We start from the raw sequence: 24024 nt of genomic DNA, 5'->3' as shown, positions 1-24024 counted from the left end.
TGATTTTGTAAACAACTTTTTGACAGTTTCTTAAGGGATTTTGTTATGGGCTCTAGTAGAGCCGCGTTGAAGAAAATTCATTCCGTTCATTTTCGTCGAGCAGTTCGAACTGGTGTTGGTACCGGGTGATGTGGGGCAAAGAGTATCAAAAAAATCGCCAGTGTTACGTATGTCTAAGTATGTGGTATAATCCTCAAAAACTCACTTAAAAGCACTTAATTTGATATTATAGTCGGATTTTTTCATCAGTAGCGGATCACTTTTTATTTTAATCACTAAACAAAATCACTCACTACACTAAGAATACTTTAATCTTTAAAATGTTCACCTCAAATTTGTATTTTGTATTTTCATCTGTTTTCACTGCGTTGAAGAAAATCAAAAGTTGCCAAATCAGTTTCTGTTAATGCGAAAAAATCATACTGAAAAAGTTGAATTATTCCGACATAATTGACATAAATCTACAGCACTATAGTGGTTACCCAAGTTACCAATTTTGCACGTAAACCACTACACTGCCCCTGTTTACATAGTTGACGTAAGAGCCAAAATTACCAAAATGCACTTTTTCGTTGATTCAGCTTCTTTTCCCTAAGATACATACACTACAAACAAAAAGAAAACCATTTTGTTCTGAAACTTTTGAGAAATATTGGAAAAACGTTTTGGCGTAACTGCCAATTGGTTGCAAAAACTGGCGTCACTCCATACAAGGGCAATTGTTTATGTTAAGTCGTTTTATTCGACTGTCTAACTACGGTCTGTTTGTCTAAGTTAAGTCATTTAATTCGACAAATATTCCTTGGAAAGGGGTAAAGGGGAAAGTGGGATTGAATATTGAATATTTTCACAAAACACTCAGCCTCAGGAAGGTGTAAAGTCACCGTGTCCTTTCCCCCTACTAGTAAATATTTGCATCAGATGAAATAATTAAAATGTGTGTGTGTGTATAATACGGTGGGTAAACTTAATCGATTTGCCAGAACGTTTTTAAGGTTCTATTTGGGGCCCCAAACAATCCTGACACTACCGGAAGTGGATTGATCGATAGCTTTCTAGGAAGAAACATGAGCAAAAGTTTTCCTATACTAATTTTCATATAAATTTATGTACATGCATATGTAATGCACCAATCAGTGGCACGAGTAATCCATATCCAGCAGGTTTAGCATTGTCTGGGAGCCTAAATTGAACCAAAGAACAACTTTGTCCTGGCTCTGTGCTGTCAAGTTTGTATTTTTCCATGCAATGATTACTCACCTTAGCGTAAATGTAAGTCTTTATGCATGTGTTTGTGTGTGTGTGTGTGTGTGTGTTTGTGTTTGTATGTGTGTTTGTGCGTGTTTGTCTAATTGAAACTGCAGATGGACGATAACTGACGTTTGACCGGAACACGATTGATAAAACTGAATCAACTGCGAGGCAGAGTAGGAAGTAGTCAAGTTTTTACGCCAAGCTATGCGAACAATCTGTGAGAAAAAATACATGTTTATTCGCATAAACTGGCGTAGTGGTTTTTCTGGATCAATTACCACGGGCCGACTCGTATAATTCATGGGGCCTCTTTTCAAACATCAATCTTCATAAAATTGACCGACTATTTTGTTGAAATTGTATCTCAATATGATGATTTGGGTTAAAATAACAAAAACGCGTTTTTCTCGCAATGATGGTGATGGTCAACTATGTAAACAGGGGCAGTACAGCGGATATCTGGGTAACCTACTAAGACGGGCTGCGGCTACGTTCATTCATGATAATGTGATTCATTCATGATTAACAGTGTGATGAATATGGGATGGGGGCGTCGTGAGATGAATAATTGAGCAGTGATTCAAGTTTTGAGATGGATATGGAAGCGTTGTGAAAAATGGTTTGTTTTACAAAATTCAGGATAAATCTAGCTAATTTCACTAACTTACAATGCTGCACGATTCCATAAGAGCACGTAAGCATATTTAGTTTCTTTTGTTCAATGTTTTCGTGAAAATTTGGTTTTTAATCCGTGCATTCTTCGTGAATATCGGCTTAATGAGATGAATAATGGAGCAGTTCCTCTAGACGTGTTGATTTATTTTCAAGTATTTTTTTGTATTTAATTCCCACTTGTATTTTTGTACGTTTTTCTCAGAACCTGAAGGGGGGGGGGGGGTAATCGAATGCTACGTTTTTTCAGAGGGAGGGGGTTGAAGTTTTGTGACCAAATGCTACGAGGGGGGAGGGGGGGTTTGAAAATCATGAAAAAAATACTACGTCATTTAAGTATGTTCCCATACATGACATATATGTAACAATGGCGTTTTTTTCTGGTACACGTTGCCCCATAGTACTCCGTACCTCGTCCTGTCCAACTGCTTGACAAATAATGAACCAACTGAATTTTCTTTTTCCCGGCTTTAACGAGCCCCAAAGAAAATCTCATAAGGAACTGTCAAAAAGTTATTTACAAAATTAATGTAGCATTTTTCGAGTAGGAACGAGACAAATGCAGGGCTGCGCAGGTACACTGCCTTCAAAAACAACCCAAACAGAGGTTTTTTTTACAGAGGTTGGTACTTTCGAGTGGTTCATTTTGTACCAACTTTTTTGTAAGATTTCTTCCTGAGTGTTACGTATGTCTTATGTATGTGATGCAACCTTGGTTCGTAGCTTAAAAAAGTCATTTTTTCATAAATCACGTTTGGGCATCCTGAGAACATTTTTTTAGAAAGTTGAAATGTTCTACAAAATTGCTATAAATAACATAATCTTTCAATTTAGGGCTGAGCACCTTGACTTTTTCAACATCGATTTTTTTTGGGACACCCTACTGCGGACCCTATTTCACTCGATTTTTTCATGATTGATTCACAAATTTTATTGGGCGAAGTTTTGTACATCAAGTTGAATAGTATACTATTAGCGTGCATGTAATGACATGTTTTTGTTTTAGCAAGTTCGAACCGAAAAAATATTGACGAATTTTGTGAAAGTTTTTACTGCTCCATTCGGGTTATTCGCGTTGAAAGAGATTTCGAAGGCTGTTCGCACCTACGTGAACTCTCATATGCAATTGTCAAAATGTGCGTGATGACAAAAGCAAAAATATTTCCTTCCTTTTTTTTCGCATGCAAAAACCAAACAAATATCAGCAACACCGTCAACGCGAATTGAGAAGCTAAAATGAGTGAAAAATAGAGCATATTCACGACACAATCAAATGAGTACCTACAGTCTAAAAATGATGGGAGAATTCACTCCAACAACGAAGGTAGAAGAACTTACAATACCCGGGGCTCTAGCTACGGAACAGAAAATCTCGCTCGCCAGTAGCGATAGATGCTCCGGCACACCGACTGTTACAAACGCCTTGAGGGAAGATTCAGCTGATGTAAAACAAGAACCTTTGACGGACATCACCGATGAAGTTCAAACTAAGCCAGCTTGTGACATCGGTGATCATCCACCGAAAAAGTACGTTTGTGAATTTTGCAACAAGGAATTAACCACAAAATATAGCTTGGCGGATCATAGAAGAACACACACCGGGGAACGACCTTTTGGGTGTGATATCTGCAGTGAAACATTTAGAACAGTTCAACGTCTGCAATATCATAAGCGTGCTCACACTAAGGACCAAGAGTTCAAGTGTGTCATATGCAAGGAACGGTTTTCGCTGAAATCACATCTTGTGTCACACAGGAAAAAGCATAGCTCAGATTACCCTCATAAGTGCTCAATTTGTGATCAAAGATATTCATGTAAGTGGCGTCTCACAGAACATATGCGCGCTCACAGCGATGAGCGACCCTTCAAATGCGACATCTGTAACAAATCGTACAAGAGAACTAGAGCTTTAAAGCGTCATATCTGCGAAATAAACGATCCCTCCTCAAAGTAAGTGGCGTGGCGAACCAGACCAGGCCAGTGTACTGCTTTGTATTTGATTGATATGTATATATATATATATATATATATATATATATATATATATATATATATATATATATATATATATATATATATATATATATATATATATATATATATATATATATATATATATATATATATATATATATATATATATATATATATATATATATATATATATATATTTATATTTTTTTTTTCTTGCCTTTCTGTTGCAGCAACTCAGATGGTTCAAAAATGCGCCAAACCGGTGTCGATGATCAACCACCAAAAAAGTATGTTTGTGAGTTCTGCAATAAGGAACTGACCACAAAATACGGCTTGGACGATCATAGAAGAACGCATACCGGGGAGCGACCTTTTACGTGTGATATCTGCAGCAGAACATTTCGCACATCAGTACGTTTGCGGTACCACAAGAGTGCTCATACAGAAGATCGGAACTTCGAATGTGAAATATGTAAGCGATGTTTCTCCGTGAAAGCAAATTTAACGGTCCACATGAATATACACCGCACAGATTGCCCTCATAAATGTCTGATCTGCGATAAAACATACGCTAGTAATTCTGGTCTCGTAGAACATATGCGCGCTCACAGCGATGCGCGACCCTTCAAATGCGACATTTGTGACGCAACGTATAAGAGACGTACTAATCTGAAAGACCATATGAAGATCCATAAGGTTGATCTCCCTTCAGGGTAAGTGAATGTTTAATGTAGTGAAGGATGAATGAGTTTGCTTCGTAGATAGCTTTATGTGTAAAAAGTGGTAAGATAACTTGAGTCTTACGCCGTCCTAGTCCTATAAGCTTTATAATATGTATCCAAAGCCACAATGCAACATGATTTCCATGCACTGCATCTATCATACCAAAATGGTACTCAGTGATCATTTGCACGCCTTATAGAATGAAGGCAACACTAAGATACCACTTGTTGCAAACCAAATTATTATTATTATTATTTTGCAGCAACACAGACGGGTTGGAACCAAACCAGACTGATATAAGCCAAAACAATGAATCCGAGAAATACACCTGCGACATATGCGGTGAACAGTACAAACAAATTAGACGACTTCAACTACATCTGAAATTGCATCAAAGCACTACTGTGACTGCTAATATCAAAACTCACAACGCGCAGCGGTACGAGTGTGAGATTTGTGGAAAAGGAAATCCGGATAGAACATCGCTCAGAGTTCATATGCATTGTCACACTGAAGAACGGCCTTACAGCTGCGACATTTGTGGTTCATCATTCAAGTCAACTAAAGATTTGAAAGTCCATAAGAAAATACACCTCCCAGAGAAACCCTGCGAATGCGAAATTTGCGGAAAAAGATTTCTTTTTCCTACTAAGCTAAGGCAGCACATGCTTTGCCACACTGATGAACGGGCTTTCAAATGCACCAACTGCAGCCTATCATTCAAGTCAAAATATAACCTGAGCAATCATGTTTTGAATATCCACAAGCAAAACCAGTCGGAGCGTTCGTACGAGTGCTCGTTTTGCCATAAACGATTTACATCAAAACAAAGCCTGCGGGAACATCAGGTTTGTCACTCTGAAGATCGACCTTACAAATGCGAAATTTGCGTTTTAACATACAAGACACAACGTGCTTTACGGGAGCACAAAAAAACACAAATGCATCTCAAGCGCAAATTAATCACAAATGAAAATTGACAATGAAATTTCAGGTCGATTCGTTACTTGCAAATTATTAGGGTGAAACCACATACATAAGACATACGTAACACTCAGGAAGAAATCTTCCAAAAAAGTTGGTACAAAATAAACTACTCGAAAGTACCAACCTCTGTAAGAAAAACCTCTGTTTGAGTTGGTTTTGAAGGCAGTGTACCTGCGCAGCCCTGCATTTGTCTCGTTCCTACTCGAAAAATGCTGCATTGATTTTGTAAATAACTTTTTGACAGTTCCTCATGGGATTTTCTTTGGGGCTCGATAAGGCCGAGAAAAAGAAAATTCATTTTGTTCATTATTTATCGAGCAGTTTGACAGGGCGAGGTACGGAGTACTATGGGGCAACGTGTACCAGAAAAAAACGCCAGTGTTACGTATGTCTTATGTATGTGGTGAAACCACATACATAAGACATACGTAACACTCAGGAAGAAATCTTCCAAAAAAGTTGGTACAAAATGAACTACTCAAAAGTATCAACCTCTGTAAAAAAATTTCTGAGTTGTTTTTGAAGGCAGTGTTCCTACGCAGCCCTGCATTTGTCTCGTTCCTACTCGAAAAATGCTGCATTGATTTTGTGAATAACTTTTTGACAGTTCCTTATGGGATTTTCTTTGGGGCTCGATAAGACCGAGAAAAAGAAAATTCATTTGGTTCATTATTTATCGAGCAGTTTGACAGGGCGAGGTACGGAGTACTATGGGGCAACGTGTACCAGAAAAAAAAAACGCCAGTGTTACGTATGTCTTATGTATGTGATGATACCACCACATACATAAGACATACGTAACACTCAGGAAGAAATCTTCCAAAAAAGTTGGTACAAAATGAACTACTCGAAAGTACCAACCCCTGTAAAAAAAACCTCTGTTTGAGTTGTTTTTGAAGGCAGTGTACCTGCGCAGCCCTGCATTTGTCTCGTTCCTACTCGAAAAATGCTGCATTGATTTTATAAATAACTTTTTGACAGTTCCTTATGGAATTTTCTTTGGGGCTCGATAAGGCCGAGAAAAAGAAAATTCATTTTGTTCATTATTTATCGAGCAGTTTGACAGGGCGAGGTACGGAGTACTATGGGGCAACATGTACCAGAAAAAAACGCTAGTGTTACGTATGTCTTATGTATGTGATACCACCACATACATAAGACATACGTAACACTCAGGAAGAAATCTCCCAAAAAAGTTGGTACAAAATGAACTACTAGAAAGTACCAACCTCTGTAAAAAAACCTCTGTTTGAGTTGTCTTTGAAGGCAGTGTACCTGCGCAGCCCTGCATTTGTCTCGTTCCTACTCGAAAAATTCTGCATTGATTTTGTGAATAACTTTTTGACAGTTCCTTATGGGATTTTCTTTGGGGCTCGATAAGACCGAGAAAAAGAAAATTCATTTGGTTCATTATTTATCGAGCAGTTTGACAGGGCGAGGTACGGAGTACTATGGGGCAACGTGTACCAGAAGAAAAACGCCAGTGTTACGTATGTCTTATGTATGTGATGATACCACATTTAAATCACGTTGAGGTCATCCCGCATAATCAATAACCATAAACGGATGATAATCCATATGGTTTAACGATACCCCATACAGTCGAAACTATATCCCGAACTAGTTGTTAGGCACTTTTTATGGTTATTGATTATGCGGAATATATATATATTGATCAAAGCGGGTATAGTTTTAAATAGTTTTTGATTTTTTTTCTTTTCAAAACTTTTGAACCACATATCAAATTGTTATGAAATTTGTTATTTGTAAGTTTGAGAGATGACTCGTTCGTATGACACTAGTTATGTTCAAATAAGTCGTGTGATACTTGAGATAATAGACTTTCGTTGTTTTAACAATTTAATACATAACGGTTGCTTAAGTTAGATTATAATCATATGAAAAGGGAACGTATAGGGCAGTCAAGCTTTTAAACCACATGTTCAATCATAATTCATCAGTTAACCCTTAAGTAGCCAGTTCATCTGATATCAATATTGTTCAAATCGGTTGTGTAGTTTCTAAGATAATGAAGTTTCGTGATTTTCACATTTCAATACATTACAGACGAAGTTACAGTCCGATTACAGTGAAATTCAATAGGGTATTATGAGGCAGCTAGACCTTTCATTTGACACTAATTTTGTGGAAATCGGCTCCAACATCTCTGAGAAAAGTGAGTGAGTTTATGTAGTCTTCGGAATATGTTTCTTTTCATAGTTGGATTTCGCATTTTTAAACATAATAGGCAAAGTAATGATCCGTTTGCAAAAAAAAAATCAATAGGGTCTTATGGGGCAACAAGACCTTCCATATGACACTGATTTTATGGAAATCGGTCAAGGCATCTCTGAGAAACATGAGTGAGATTAAATAGTCTCCAGAACACTTTTCTTTCCATAACTTCTGAACCACAAGTTCAATCTTCATAAAATTCACAAATTAAGGGCTTTTTAGGTAGCCCGTTCATTTGAAACTATTTTTTTTTTCATACCGGTTGTGTAGTTTCTGGGATATTGATGTTTCGTGATTTTTACATTTTGATACATAACCTCTAAACTAGGATTCCAATTACAATAAAATTCAATATGACAACTTTGGTTCTACTTTTTCGATTCAGATAATAATTGAATTTTATGAAAACATTCCTAAGAGTATCTATTTTCAATGCAAGCTAAATAACTTTTGTTATTCTTGTTTTAAGGTTTCGTGAACCTCTTATTGTAAATATTTAGCTTTAAAAAGTAATTGTTTTCGTTTGTTTAACCAAAAAAGATCAAAATGGTCCAATTCTTACTAAACACGAGCAATAAATATAGCGATATGACTGTTTACATATTAAAAAGTTAGCGATTAGCGAAAGTTTCGCTAACGTGAGTTTAGCGTTTAGCGATTATCGAGCTAAATTTTCCGGTTAGAGGCTTAGCGTTTAGCGTCGCTAAATTTTCGATTAGCGGTGCCCACCACTGATCTTATGTATGTGGTAGGTCCACTTTTAACGAATTTGGCCCTGATACGAGTAAAAGAGATTTTTAAGCCTGTTCGCACCTACGCGAGTTTTTGTATGCAATTGTCAATTTATGTGTGAAAACCACATCCCTGTCACGAACGTCATCCCCATACATTTCGCTTGAAGCCGTTTTTCTCTGGCTTACCCGTCAAAAGGCTGTCAGTGCTTGCGAAACAGCCGATTGAGCACCGTTCATGCGAGATTAACTGTTGCTGCAAGTGGTGTGAAGAAATGCAGAAAGCGAAAAACGATTGTTTTGTTTTGAACGTTTCATGGATTTTGTGCAGGACATAAATGGTCACGTTCAAACATGTTTCAACACGTTCCGGATAGCCCTACATTCAATATAGTTAGAAGCACGCAATAAATCCGTGCAGTAACACATGCGGCACAATGAACGGAGCTTATGACCATATTTCCAACAGTAGCGCCATCATCATCGGCGGCGGCTTCAGGAAACTGTTGCCATGACATCGGTCTGGTAGGGTTTGGTGAAAACAAAAGCAGAAATATTCGCCTCCTTCACTTTCGCAAATAAAAACCAAACCAATATCAACAGAGTCGTCAAGGCCAATTGACTCAAAATTTACTCAATTTAGAGTAAAAACGGCTGAGCGTGCATGACATGTTTTTTGTTTACCATAACAGTTCAACTCGCAAAAATATTTTTGTATTCTGTGAGAGTTTTTACTGCTACCGTTGTGAACCTAAAACAAGTTAAAATTACCAGAGCCCTATAACAAAGTCTACTCGATCATATATTTCAAATGAGCTGAGTTGCTCGTCAAAGCTTCTGTAGTAAGTACGGCCCATAAACAGGTAAAAATACAAAAATTATTTTGTTCCGGGCTTGTGAATTTGTATGTGAGAAATGGAGCAATTGAGCGTAACAAAGGTGGAAAAAGCCACTGCAATAAAGGTAGAAGAACTTATAATATCCGACGTTGTGGCTACGAGGGAGGAAACTCCGCTCGCCAGCAATGATCAGTGGTCCGATGAACAAACTGTTACGAACGCCCTGAGCAGAGGAGCTACTGATGTGAAACAAGAACTAGAGATGGACATCACCAATAGAGCTGAGACAGGGGCAGCTTGTGATAAAATTGCAGTTGCTACCTCCAGGTAATTCGGTACTCCCTAGTTTTTTTTTTGGGTTAATCGGAATAGTTCATACACAAAATTTGAATTATTGAATTATATTGTGATTAGGAACCAACGATAAGCTATTATCATTAGAATATTTTTTTCTTACTTTTTGCAGCAACTCAAACGGATCGGAAAAGCGTGTTGGTGATCGTCCACCGAAAAAATACGTTTGTGAATTCTGCAGCAAGGAATTAAGCACAAAGTATAGCTTGGCGGATCATAGAAGAATTCACACCGGGGAACGACCTTTTGCATGTGATATATGCAGCGAAACATTCAGCTCAGTACAAAGTTTGCGGTTCCATAAGAGTACTCATAAGAGGGACCTCAAGTTTGAGTGTGACATATGTGAGCAACGATTCCAACTCAAATCACGTCTTGCGTGGCACATGAAGACACACCGCTCAGATTGCCCTCATAAGTGCTTAATTTGCGATGAAAGATTTCAATATTCCGATAATCTCGCAGACCATATGGTTCGTCACAGTAAAGAGCGACCCTTCAAATGCGATATCTGTGACAAATCATACAAAAGATCTAGAGCCTTAAAGCGTCATATCTGCAGATTAAATGATCCCCTCCCAAGGTAAGTGGCATTCATATGCAGAAAACCATCTTTTTATTTTGAATCCAAAAGTAGATTTTTATTTTTTTAAATCTATAATGGACAAAAAAGTCCTTCAATTACTTCTTTTAAGAATATTTGTTCTTGCCTTTCTTTTTGTTGCAGCAAGCCGAAAAAGCGCAAAACTGATGTTGATCAACCACCGAAAAAGCACGTTTGCGAATTCTGCAACAAGGAACTAGGCACAAAATACCGGTTGGATGATCATAGAAGAAAGCATACCGGGGAACGACCTTTTGCGTGTGATATCTGCAGCAGAACATTCCACACAGCAATGCGCTTGCAGTACCATAAGAGTGCTCATGCAGACGACCGGAAATTCGAGTGTGACATATGCATGCGATGTTTCTCCGTGAAATCAAATTTAGCGGTCCACATGAAGGTACACCGCCCAGATTGCCCACATAAATGTCTGATTTGTGATAAAATATTCGCAACTAGTTGCCATCTCGAACAACATATGCGCACTCACACCAATGAACGATCCTTCAAATGCGAAATTTGTGACGCTTCATACAAGAGACCTAATGGTCTAGTACGTCATATGAAGAGCCACAATGTCGATCCCTTTCCAGGGTAAGTATTAACATGTTTACTGAAGTGAAGGACGAATAAGCTTCCTTCGTAGATAGCTTTATAAGTAAAATACGGCAAGGTAACCTCAGTCCTACAGTACAGTAACTCCATTTTCGATGTTTAGTTCATGATTTTTCAATTTTTCGGCACTCAGTCGGTGATTAATACTAAGATAACTAAGATATAACCAATTTGTTCAAATTTTCTATTGCAGCAACACAGAAGGTTTAGAGCCAAACCAGACCGATAACAGCCAGAACAATGGATCTGCGAAATACAACTGCGACATATGCGGTAAACAGTACAACCGGTTGAGACCACTTAACTTACATCTGAAACGTCATCAGAGCACCACTGTGAGACCTGATAGTAAAACCCAACACAAAAAGCTGTACGAGTGTGAAATTTGTGGAAAAGGAAATCCGAATAGAGCACTGCACGTAAGGCACATGAACTGTCACACTTCGGATCGGCCTTTTAATTGCGATATTTGCGGTTCAACATCAAAGTCAGCCGGTGATTTGAAACGCCATAAGGAAAGGCACAGCTCCGAGAGACCGTGTAAATGCGAAATTTGCGGGAAAGGTTTTTTATATCCTAGTGAGCTAAGACAGCACATGCTTTGCCACACCAATAAACGGCCTTTCAAATGCACTGATTGCAGCCTATCATTTGAGTCAGAATATAAAGTGAGCAATCATGTTTTGAATGTTCACAAGCAGGAGCAAGACCATTCGGAGCGTTCGTACGAGTGCTCGCTTTGCGATAAACGGTTTGCATGCAGACAAAATCTTTGGTCACATCAGGCTTGTCACACTGAAGAACGACCATACAAATGCGATATTTGCTTGTTATCATACAAAACATATCGTGCGTTACGGGATCACAGAAGAACGGAAAAGCACATTAAGCAAATATTAATTGCGAACGAAAACTAACAGGCGATGTTACTCCAGGCCGATTCGAATGCTTCTTTCCAGCCGAATAACAGAATTCAATTAACTTGAAAAAGTCAAAGCGAATGATTCTGTAATAGAGATGGTCGGGTATGGGAAATTTGTTACTCGTACCCGACTCATCGAGAATTTTCAAACCCGTACCCGACTCATCGAGAATTTTCAAACCCGAACCCGAAGTCGGGTTTGTTTTAAATACCCGTACCCGACCCGAACCCGAAAAATGTTGTTTTCAACTACCCGTACCCGACCCGTACCCGAAAGAAAAATACCCCGAAATTGCCGGTACCCGACCCGTCCTGGATTTTTATTTTATTTTATTTTTTTTTTCTAAATACCTGATTACCTCGCATATTTTATGCACTGTTTGTCATATGTGGTTTCTCGAGATGATGGCCGGAGTTGGACTAAACCTGAGTGTTCATGTGAACGAATGTTAATGAACCAGAGTTCCAGGCGATGTATTGGTGCTCCCAGAATCCAGCGTAGCATCTGTCACTGAGAACGTCTGATGTTGAAAAATTTGATCATTTTTATCACGCAGCAAAATATCTATTCATAACTGTGTACGGAGAATTTGGGTTCCGTTAGTCACCTCATATTAAAATTAATCAGGGATTTCAATTATTTATTTTGTATGCATACGTATGATTCATATGAACTGCTGAAAATTTCTATTTTGTTAATTTACCCTACTAGCACAACACGGAGAATGGTGAAAAATGCATGTCTGGTAGAGTTTAAATTAAGCGACGAGTTTTATGTGCACATCGTAGCAATCAGGAGACTCAACCGTGATGAAGTGTATAGTTCGAAACTGTTACCAAACGACTTTTTTTGATACCCGAGTAATAATTACGTAGGAGGTCTGCCGAAAAGAGTTTATTTGCAAACGTTGCTTACACGTTTAAACAACAAAAATGCTTTTAAAAAAATCGGCAAACTTTCAAAACTCGTGAGGACAGAAATATTATGGACACGAAGGGCAGAAATATTATGTTTCAGAAAATATTGCTAATTTCATTGCTTGTGTGGATGTTCTTTTTTTTTATTTTTTATTGTATGTTTATTTCGTCAAGCAAATGTAGATCACATAAATATTTCATTAAAGTTATTATTTATAGTGTTTACAATGTTCTTGTTACGGTACGATATTTCTAGTGTATTTTCAACAGTTCTCAATTTGTTTTTTTTTTTTATTTTTTTTTATATTGTTATGGCAATGGTTTTACAATGTAGATCATACTGACACATCATTCGATTTATGGGACCATTTTTTGCATAATTAGTTCTGCAATGTTTTTCTGAAAAAAGTTTTCTCGTTCTAAGATGCCGTTAAGGTGTATTAAAGCTGAGTTGTGATAGTAATGCAGATTAGTCTATACCATTTGAAATAATGTCATTGACGAAGAATATCATTGCAAATTCGCGGCGTTGTTTAAGTGTTTGTAGATTAAAGAGCATGCAACGTGCTTCATACGTTGGCAGAGGAAATGCAGTCCAATTCAAATTGCGAAGCGCGTAAAGAAGGAATTGTTTGTGGACTGATCCATATGAGATTACAATATTCACAATAGGTCTAACATATATAAAATACAATAGTTTGATAGTGTACGGGTCTTGAAAATTGTGGCTGAACCGCTTAGCAAAGCCCAGCATACTATTTGCTTTACTTGTGATGGAGTTATAGTTTCATAATAAGTATTTTTCGAATAAGTCCACGGTCAAGAAAAATGCAATCATTCTTCTAAAGAAATCAATGATACCGTTACCGATGCAACTTTATGCTGCGTCGTATCCGTTTCTCCCTCCCAGGACAAGACTATGCTAAAACACCTAGGCTAGAAATATTAATAATTAAATTCTCATAATGCAAGAAAATCGAATTACCCGTACCCGACCAGTTGAGAATTTTTCAAACCCGTACCCGACCCGAACCCGAAGCCTTGGTTTTTAAATTACCCGTACCCGACCCGAACCCGAAAAATATTTTTTGGCGTTACCCGAAACCCGACCCGAACCCGTCGGGTACGGGTATCGGGTAAAAATACCCGTACCCGACCATCTCTATTCTGTAATAAGTTATTGCCTTGAAGCGACAAAGTTCTTATAGTGGACTGAAGAGACAAAGTAATTCGAAAGCTAAACAAAAATTGTAAAAATTTGATAAAAAGAGAAGAAATTGTGAAAGTTAGACTGATCGATCAGGTTTGTATGCTTCCAGCCCTACAACCGAAAGTAATAATCTCGGCGGTTAGAGTTAGCCCGTTCAACAGAGCATCGCGAGATACATTAGCAACGGAGAGGAAAGTGGCAGCGTTTGCTGAGTAGTAAGACTGTGTACGTCGAAGAAACGGCCTCGAGAACGAGAATAGTGAAGAGAAGGGGTAGGAAATTGGAAACACGGAAGTGGGAGTGCCGACGTGAATAAAGATAATTGTTCGAGATGAATTTCAAGTGTTTAATTGACCACCCTAGAGCGTTAGCCGACCTTTAGTAGAGGGAAGTCTTAGCATTGCTGTTTTTTTCGACACGCTAGTTACAAGCTAACATTGGAGGATTTGTTATTTATGCAAGTTTCGTTTCGTTTTCGGGTGCAGAAGGGGGCCGTAGGGCCAAGTCTCCAATGATTAATCACTTTCCATGCTGTACCAAGAGAGAGAGATGTAGATTTGGTATTTGCTGAGTGTTACATGCTGAGGTCTTTGATTTGTCTATTTCGTGTATCTTCCGCTATGTCATTTTTTAGCACTCTTTATTTTGCCGATTAGCCCACGGATCGTTACTCGGATGTAACTCATCGTTGTTGTATAGGATTGTGAAAACCGATGCTATTATGTACCTTAGTACCACTTAGTAGGAGTTCGGATAAAAACCACTTATTAAACACTTGTTACTTGATCCAAAACCAAACTGACTGAGTCAGCCCCGCGCAGCGGGTTTTATTCCTCCTTTGCGTTACAGTATTGGTGTTCGATAGAACTCTCCACTCCGGAGGAGAAGTTATATTGATTATATATCTTTATCAATCGGACTCGGCCTTTACTGGGCCTTATTATTACACCACAATTCTTATCCTTTTAAATTTTTTAATCCATCGAAAACATAATTTAAAATGTACTTTTCTTAATTATATAATTTTGTATAAAATAGCGATTGCGTTCTTTAACGCTCATTATAATTCAAACTTCTGAAAGCGTATAATTACGCCAACTCGATCAATCGATCGATACAATATCGAAACACGTTTAAACAATTAATCTACAAATTTTCTTTGATTTATCTTTTATAAACTCTCCTCGGTCGAACCTTTAACCTTTCAGAACGTCTAGGACTTGGCGTTTTTGGTTCCGTTCCTTCATGATCGCCTTTGCGAAACCTCTTTGCAGCCACATCATCTGGAAACCCAAGGAAATCCTCCTCCGAGACCAGCCTACGCTTACAGTGACTTCTGCATGGAACCGCCACGTTTGGAGAATTCTTAGAGTCTTTCTGGACCCTCAATTGCGAGCGATGCGCCTTTGTCGTTACGCTTCCAATACATATCTGAAATATTATAGGAGAACACTGTTTCACAAACTTTGCTTTTATCCATCTAGAATCATTTTTATTGTTATTATTTTTATACCAAATGGTATCTCCTAAATTCAGATTAGTAATTGGATCCACCGAAACTGATTTTCTATTACTAGTAATATCACAGTTTCGATTAATTTTTGTATCATCAATAGAATCGTCAGTTATCTTTGGTTTATATAGCTTCTTAGGATTAATTAAATCTAATAAAATCTTTGGTGTATAATTTAATAATTTTTCGGAAGGGTAGCTTCCTTCTTTCGGTAAACAAGTGTTTCTATAGTTAATAAGGAACAAACTGATTTGATCCTCCGTTTCCAACTTACTCACTTCTTGATCAAACAGAAATTTCTTTAGCACATCCTTAACAATCCTGACCGACCTTTCGGCTTGTCCGTTACTGGAGGGATTGTAAGGAGGACTCTTCATGACAATTATTCCTTGTCTTGTTAGAAATGAAATAAAAGTGGAGGAATTGAAGGGAGGACCACCATCTGTTACCACTACATCCGGAAGACCAAATCTGGCGAAAACAGCAATGAACTTTTTAATAACTTTACTAGCATCTGTACCAAATCTCATCCACTCTACTTCGATCCACTTAGAAAAACTGTCTACGATCAGCAAAAATACCTTTTGTCCGAAGTAAAAAAAATCAGCATGTATTCTGCTAAACGGACGAATCGAAGGAATCCAATGTGATTCGATTTTATTTTTAGGAACTGTTGCCATTCTATTGCATGAATCACAAGCATGTACATAAGCCTCAATTGCTGCATTTATACCAAACCAGTAAACTGACCTGCGTGCCATCTGCTTCATTTTAACAATTCCAGAGTGATTTACATGCAGTAACTTTAAAATTTCTTTATGCATAGCTTTTGGGATAACCACCCTGTCCTGGAAAATCAAACATCCTTCAACCAACTCCAAATCATGCCGATTGGAATGTATGTTTATCAATTCTTTGTCGATTTTCTCAGGCCAACCACGCTGGAAATGTGTTATTATTCTTTGTAAAAAGCTATCCTGCTCTGTCTCTTTAGCAACTTTTGAAAAATTCATTGGAACTTCTTGTGTAAAATTTAAACTTTTTACAAAATCCTTGTCAAAATCAGTCGGAACTGGTTGAGGGAGTGGAAACCGTGAACAAAAATCAGCATTTCCCATTTGCGCTGATGGTCTATAACATATCTCAAAGTCATATATTGCCAATTCTAAAATGTATCTCTGCAATCTGGTTACATAAATGGCATTTTTACCGGTTTTCCCGAATATTCCTACAAGCGGTTTGTGATCTGTGTATACAGTAAAGCTTTGGCCATATAAAAATTTATGGAATTTTTTCATAGTGCTTACCAAAGCCAAAGCTTCCAAATGCAAAATTGGGTAAGAACGCTGGGCTTTATTTAATGAAAAAGACGTGAAACAAATTGGTTTTTCTGTGCCATCTACCAAGTGAGCTATGACTCCCCCTAGTCCATAGCTTGATGCATCCGAAACCACCACTATTGGTTTTGTTGGGTCGTAAAATTCTAGCATGTTTGCATTCAATAAGGCAGCTTTGCTTTCTGCAAAGGCCTTTTCACAGTTATTATCCCAATTATATTTCACATCCTTTTTCAATAATTGGTAAAGACAAAACAACTTTGAAGAGAGATGAGGTACAAATTTCCCATAAAAATTCACGAGACCTAAAAAGGCTTTCAACTCGGTTACATTTTTCGGGGTAACTGCTTCACTAATTGTATTGACTTTTTCTGGACTTGGAAGTAGGCCATTCTCCGTTATAACATGCCCTAAATATGGTAAACTGGATACGAAAAATTTGCATTTCCCCCAATTCACCTTAATATTGGCCTTATTCAAACGCTCTAAGACTGCGTAAAGTTTCCTACGACAATCATCTCGATCCTTCCCTGCAACTAACACATCATCTAAATAAACCGAAACGTTTTCAAGACCAACTAAAACCTGTTCCATGACCTGCTGAAAAATTGCTGCACTAGAGGACGTCCCTTGCGGTAAACGATTGTAAACATATAAACCCTTGATAGTATTAATGACCATAAATTTTTTAGATTTTTCAGACAACGCTAACTGAGTGTATGCACCCTCTAGATCTAATGAACAAAATATTTTACAACCTGACAATCTAGCAAACAGGTCCTGCGCTACGGGAAGAGGATATGTATTGGGAATAATCAATTTATTGATGGAAACCTTGCAGTCAATAACCAACCTAATGTCCTGATTTTTTTTCATCACCACAACTACTGGTGAAGCCCATTCACTAGTTTTAATTGGTGTTATGACTTTCTCCCTCTCCAACATTTCTAAGTGCTGTATAACTTTATCCTGTAATCTGTAAGGTACAGCATAAGCTTTACGAAAAATTGGTGAATTTTCCTTCAACACTAAATCTGCCTCAAACCCAAGAATCGGTGAAGAAAAATCCTTGCAGAAAACATTAGGAAAACACGCCTTGATATCCGCGATTGTGGCATCTTTGTGAATATTTTCACTAATATTACCTACACTGAGAGAGTTATGGAATGTCTGTCTCCAATTAGGGTAAAACACGTCTAACCAATTTCGCCCTAACAAAGGTAGAAAATCATTTTTGCTACTCAAGACAATTAATTCCAATTTTTTGCTAACTCCCCTTAAGACAACATCAACCAAAACACTACCACAGACAGACAACCTAGCCCCATCAACAACGACCAATTTTTTCCAACACTGATCAAGCGGCATTTTAAATAGTTTGTCATATAGTTGTTTTCCGATTAACGTAATGGAAGAACCACAATCTACTTCCATTTTCAATAATTGCTCTTGTATTGTAACATCGACTAAACAAGGCTCGTTAAATTTCTTATAGCTATTAATTTGCATGCACATAAAATCACCTGAATCATCTGATGACTCATCCAACCCGGAAGGCTTCAATCTACTAAAAAGTTGCTCTAGATAATTGCTTGCACTACAGCCCGGTCGCAGCTCATCCGCAAATCTAACCGTTGGTTTCCTCTGACTGTTGATATATTTAAAACATTTTTTTAAAACATGCCCAGATTGCAATTTGTTCATTTTTGCCACCAATCATCTTTGCTCTGGAACCCGCCAGCTCCCAATTAATTATCATCCTTTCCGCCGTTGCCAACGTAAGATTTTCTTCTCCTAGCATTTTTTGTTGTAGGCCTTTATCATAAACCCCCATTAGGAGTTTATCCCTAATGGCGGTATCTTTAAATTCGCCAAATTCGCAAAATTCAGCTTGCAGTTTTACTGCCAGAACAAAATTTTCAGCGGTTTCGTCCGCTCCCTGAACCCGGTTATAAAATTTAAACCGCTGTATCAAGTCTGATTCCTTTTTGTCAAACCGCTCTTTAAGTTTTTTAATTATCTCATTATACTGTAGAGTCGATAAATCCCTAGCAGGATACAAAAGTTTAAGCTCCTCAAAAACTGCCGATCCGCTGAGAGTAATAAATAGCGCCTTTTGAGAGTTCTCAGGGACGTTATTATATTGGAACATAAAACCTAACCGTTCAACATAGTTTGAAAAAGATGCTCCCGGAATATAGGGCTCTATCGTGCCCACTATATTCGAAGCCATACCTGCACCGGATGAATATATTCGCTATGAATTTGCCAAGGAACAATGAAAAAAATTTCGTCGCTTACCAAATGCCGTGTAAAATACTCCCTGCTGATGTATCACGCACGACCGTACGCTCCACACCAATGCAATGCTGAAGTAAAGACGCCAATCACCGTCGCCTGTTGACAATGTTTCACCAAACGATCCAACAATTGCGCTACCGTATTAGCGCGTAGTCCACAGCACCACGCACAGCAAGCAGCAAGAAGCAACCACAACGCAAAGCAAAAAAACAATTCCCCAGCCACAGCAGCCACAGAGTGATGACACAAAAAAACGCTTCCTCCCGTTGGAGTAAACGTTTATTTCGGCTAGGAAATGAATTAAAAAACACTTTAGCGAATTTGAATTTCAACTAGGCTCGTGGTATTCGAAACCCTAAAAATTGAACGTTGAAAAGTTTTGCAGAAAAAACCGTTAATCACAACGGTGCAGAACTACGTTCAAAATCTCGCGCTAAACGAGATACTAAAAAAATCAATCTCGCTATAGTATTTTTTTTCGCTTGCACTTTACTACACTTTTAACTATTGATTTTGCTTTTTATTTAAATTTTTTTTTGTCGAAATTTAAAATTCCTCACACTGTCGCTTTATCATAAATTTTTTTTTTTAAACACTTCCTTTTTATCATTAAATCACTTGCTTCTCCCCGAAGCTTATTCTCTCTTTCCAGCACAATTGCTTTTTTTATTTAATTGTAAGACTTCTTTTCGAATTTACCACTCAAAAGACCTTTGTCTCCGCGGACAAAACCAAAACCGATTTCCCTTTGGAATCAACGGCTTTAGGATTTTGAGAAAAATAGCACTTTTACAAAAGGATCAGTTTAATAATTACTGACCTTTTCGACCTTCGATCGCTTTTTTTTTTTTTTTTTTTAAATTCTTTTGTGCACTTTGCACACTTTTTCTTACTTTTTACTACACACGCGAACCGAAAAACTATTTCTTCTCTTCGTCGCCACTTATTATGTACCTTAGTACCACTTAGTAGGAGTTCGGATAAAAACCACTTATTAAACACTTGTTACTTGATCCAAAACCAAACTGACTGAGTCAGCCCCGCGCAGCGGGTTTTATTCCTCCTTTGCGTTACAGTATTGGTGTTCGATAGAACTCTCCACTCCGGAGGAGAAGTTATATTGATTATATATCTTTATCAATCGGACTCGGCCTTTACTGGGCCTTATTATTACACCACAGATGCAACATATGAGAGAAGGAAAAATAGAAAATAAATCAAGATTTTAGTGTAAGGGGGATGCATGCTTATGAGAGAGTTTCGTTAATCTCAAAGTTTTTCTATTTAATCCTATAGGTCAATCTGTGTTACTTAATATCTTTGACCAAATTTTTATCTGTCAAAAAGTGCCAAATATTTGACGCTTGGTCAAAGAGTGTAATACACTAAGGTCGCTTTTTAGGCGTTTTTTTACGCGGAATCCGAAATTTACGCGGTTTTTTTACGCGGATTCCGGAATTTACGCGGTATTTTTTTGCGCGGATTTCGGTTCCTCTTCCCTCGGATTGCAGAATAAACGCAGGTTTTTTTACGCGGTTTTTTTACGCGGCATGTATCCGCTGCGTAAAAAGCGACTTTAGTGTACAGGCTTTAGACTTTGAAAATACGCGAACGTCATGTTTGTCACGTCATCAACGGGGGTGATCCAATGGATCCAATTGGCCCTGACACTAGTAAAAGAGATTTTGAGGGCTGTTCGCACCTGCGCGACTTTTCATGTGCAATTGTCAATTTATGTGTGAAAACAAAAGCAAAAATATTCCTCTCCTTCACTTTCGCAAATAAAAACCAAACCAATTCGCGTTGACGGTGTTGCTGATATTTGTTTGGTTTTTGCATGCGATAAAGGAGGAAGGAAATATTTCTGCTTTTGTCATCACGCGAATTTTGACAATTACATATGAGTGTTCACGTAGGTGCGAATAGCCTTCAAAATCTCTTTCAACGCTAATAACCCGAATATCAACAGAGTCGTCAGGGCCAATATCTGCTGCTAACCAACGACGTCTTTTCCATTGGCCCACCCCCACACAGGTCCGAATGAATCAATTATTCTAGAATTTCTTCAACTCGTACTCCGCTCAGCCTGAACGAAAGTTTCCGATGTTTACCTTCTGCACATGAAGCAAAACTTGGCCTAAATGATCCATAAACTCCGATACCGGTCGCTATCGTCATCAATCGTTTGCTGCTGTCGATGTTAAGATACTCCAACCGGTATTTAATCATACAAAAAATGCAAATTATCACTGCAAACTTAAGGTTTTTGAATTTATTGTTAATGCTTTTCGGATTTACTATATAACTTCTTAGTACTAGACGTAACAGTACGTTTTGTTTGTATAACCCTTTGTTACCTCAAGACGATTTGAAATGGATTATAGTTGTACATAAGCATTACTGAATTATCGTAATGACTCAAGTTCTAGACATGGTGAATTACAAATTTCTTAAAAAGTCGTAAGAGAACGGGGTGAACATTGACTGATTCTAAAACGCTTCATTTTTCGGATCTCTTGCGGTGGCGGCGGTGTTGGAGCTCGTGGTGCGGGATCTGGTGTCTGGCGAAAGTGATTTCGGTGGAGGTGATGGTTTACGTTATGGTGATGAATTTCGGGGCGGTGACCATTGTGGGGACGACATACGAGATGATGATGACACTGGAGATAATGATGACATCATTGGAAAATGAGAAGCAGGCGGTGGAGAAATTGTGGTAGAGCTTGATGGGGCTTGATTGCAATGGGTATTATTTTCTTGCATTAGCATGACCAATTCGTACTTCTGAACCGTTGCGAAAATCTCTGCCCTGGCTTTATTCAAATTAATTGGATCCAATGATTTGAGGATCGGAGCAATACCCGACAAAAATGCATCCACTGGATGTGAATCCTCTTTTGATTGATTGGAGCTTTTTTTGGAAATCAGATATTTCATCAATTGTGCTGATGCACTGTTCTCTTTACAGGAATTCCTTCCTCGTGGCTTTGAATAAGCCTTCGGATCTGGCGCTGGTTCGCTAATTGGAGCAGTTGAAGTCAACGGCTCTTCCTGCGTATCTATTTCTCTCTCGCTGCCTGGCTCAGTGCCCGAGATAGCAAGCGGCTCCTCAGGCTCAATATTACTTATTGTTTCGGGTTCCTCAGAAGTTGGCGTAATAAATGTCAAAAGATGCTTATATTTGTAGGGCCGGATTCTGGCGGCCGCTTGACCACTTCTCGTTACCTCTCTTTTCAGTGTCTTGCGGTATTGGTCCCGGATGTTGTTCCATCTCGACTTACAATCATTAGCTGAAAAATAAATTCGGAAAAAGTTAATTATTGTGTACAAGTTTTAGTTGATTTTTGCTTTTAAATAAAATAAAAAAGCGACTTACCTTCTGATCCTAATTCTTCAGCGATTTTGTTCCAGATCTTCGTTTTGTGGCGCGAGTCCAAAAATCGGGCATCTCCCAAATCGAACAAAACAGGGTGACCTCTAACAAGTTCGATTAGTTTTTCGTCGGCTATTGACCTATAAAATATTTTTTTACTGAAAAACAAACAGTATCGCTCAGACACGGTACGAAAGCAATGCGAATAGCGCTTTATTCTTTACCAGGGATCGTCTAACTACTACTAAAAACCCACTTACCTCGTGGAGGATAAGTTCAATTTGCAGACATGACGCTTGAAAGATCTAGCTCTCTTGTACGATGTTTTACAGATGTCGCATTTGAAGGGTCGATCATCACTGTGCGTGTGCATGTGTTTAGTGAGGCGCCATTCACATGAATATCTTTGATCACAAAATGAGCACTTATAGGAGTAATCTGGGTTGTGTTCTTTCGTGTGTGACGAAAGATGTGGTCGTTCTGAATCTTTAGAGTTACTGCAACAGAATGAAATGCGAGAAAAATAATCTTAGGTAAACTAGCTGAATATGTTTGCTTTTCGTTGGTTCTTAACCATTGAAAATGTCCTTTAAATTAAGAAATAGAAAATGAAGCATACATTTTAGGCACTTTTTGTTCTTTGTCAAACTTTTTTTTCGTAAGCTGCCGTATTAGTATTTAAACATAATAAATCGTTGATCAATACACTGATTTAAAATTTTCACCCATTTGCATAAGACATTACAACAATCGACTCAATAATTTAATAAGCTTGATCAAAATACCTGGAGTAAGAAACTGCAATTTCATCACAAGCTGCGTTAGTTTCAACTTCATCGGTTATGTCCATCGTAGGTTCTTGTTTTACATCAGCTGAACCTTCCTTCAAGGCGTTCGTAACGTTCGGTTTACCGGAGCACCAATCGCTACTAGTGAGCAAGATTTTCTCTTCCGTAGCTAAAGTGTCGGGTATTATAAGTTCTTCTACCTTTATTGTTGGAGTGAATTCTTCTACCTTCATTGTTGGAGTGAATTCCTCCATCGTTATTAGACTTTATTTCTTTGATTTTTACGTGAATATATTAAAATTTTCACTCATTCTAGCTTCTCAATGTACCAGTAAAAACTTTCACAGAATTCGTCAATATATTTCCGAGTTGAACGAACTTATGGAAACAAAAACATGTCATGCCTAGTATGCACGCTGAAAGTATACTGCTTACCTTGTTGTACAAAATTACGCCCATTGAAATCAACTGTGATTCTATCATATAGCGAATTTCTTTATTCCACTGTGTGCGGGCAAAACTGCCGAGGAATAATGAAACGTCATCGTCATTTAAGACGCAAGTAAGAAAGAGATGCCAGATAATTGTTTACGAACTTTGCACGTGCGGGTGGGTTGAAACTGAAAAATTTAACAGTGCGCTTCGGGCTGCACGGCAGGTCAAAATCGAGCGAA

At 38.1% G+C, this 24024-nt stretch overlaps 3 protein-coding genes across 5 annotated transcripts; 2 read left to right on the top strand and 1 right to left on the bottom strand.

The window, feature by feature from the left end:
* The first annotated feature begins 2927 nt into the window (after positions 1–2927).
* LOC129722792 (zinc finger protein ZFP2-like) lies at positions 2928–6623 on the top strand. The gene is made up of 3 exons (XM_055676549.1): positions 2928–3876; positions 4131–4613; positions 4886–6623. The coding sequence occupies exons 1-3, from the start codon at positions 3200–3202 to the stop codon at positions 5601–5603; spliced, it is 1878 nt and encodes a 625-aa protein (XP_055532524.1). The 5' UTR covers positions 2928–3199; the 3' UTR covers positions 5604–6623.
* A 173-nt stretch (positions 6624–6796) lies between these two features.
* LOC129722783 (zinc finger protein 728-like) lies at positions 6797–14357 on the top strand. Its single transcript, XM_055676537.1, has 4 exons — positions 6797–9742; positions 9882–10352; positions 10497–10967; positions 11182–14357. Exons 1-4 carry the CDS (start codon positions 9492–9494, stop codon positions 11903–11905), a joined length of 1917 nt encoding a protein of 638 aa, XP_055532512.1. The 5' UTR covers positions 6797–9491; the 3' UTR covers positions 11906–14357.
* A 7089-nt stretch (positions 14358–21446) lies between these two features.
* On the bottom strand, positions 21447–23764 carry LOC129722854 (zinc finger and BTB domain-containing protein 24-like). 3 transcript variants are annotated; one of them, XM_055676674.1, is made up of 5 exons: positions 23578–23755; positions 23348–23519; positions 22823–23059; positions 22566–22720; positions 21447–22479 (listed from the first exon to the last, which is right to left on the bottom strand). In XM_055676674.1, the coding sequence occupies exons 2-5, from the start codon at positions 23410–23412 to the stop codon at positions 21788–21790; spliced, it is 1149 nt and encodes a 382-aa protein (XP_055532649.1). In that variant the 5' UTR covers positions 23413–23519; positions 23578–23755; the 3' UTR covers positions 21447–21787. The 3 variants fall into 3 exon arrangements, with proteins under 3 accessions (XP_055532649.1, XP_055532635.1, XP_055532642.1); XM_055676660.1 differs by having other exon boundaries at positions 23348–23764; XM_055676667.1 differs by having other exon boundaries at positions 22566–22702; positions 23348–23764.
* Between the last annotated feature and the right edge of the window lie 260 nt (positions 23765–24024).

This window comes from Wyeomyia smithii, chromosome 1 (genome assembly GCF_029784165.1).
Source record: "Wyeomyia smithii strain HCP4-BCI-WySm-NY-G18 chromosome 1, ASM2978416v1, whole genome shotgun sequence".
Taxonomy (NCBI): Eukaryota; Metazoa; Arthropoda; class Insecta; order Diptera; family Culicidae; genus Wyeomyia; species Wyeomyia smithii.
This window is presented reverse-complemented; position numbering and strand designations above follow the sequence as displayed.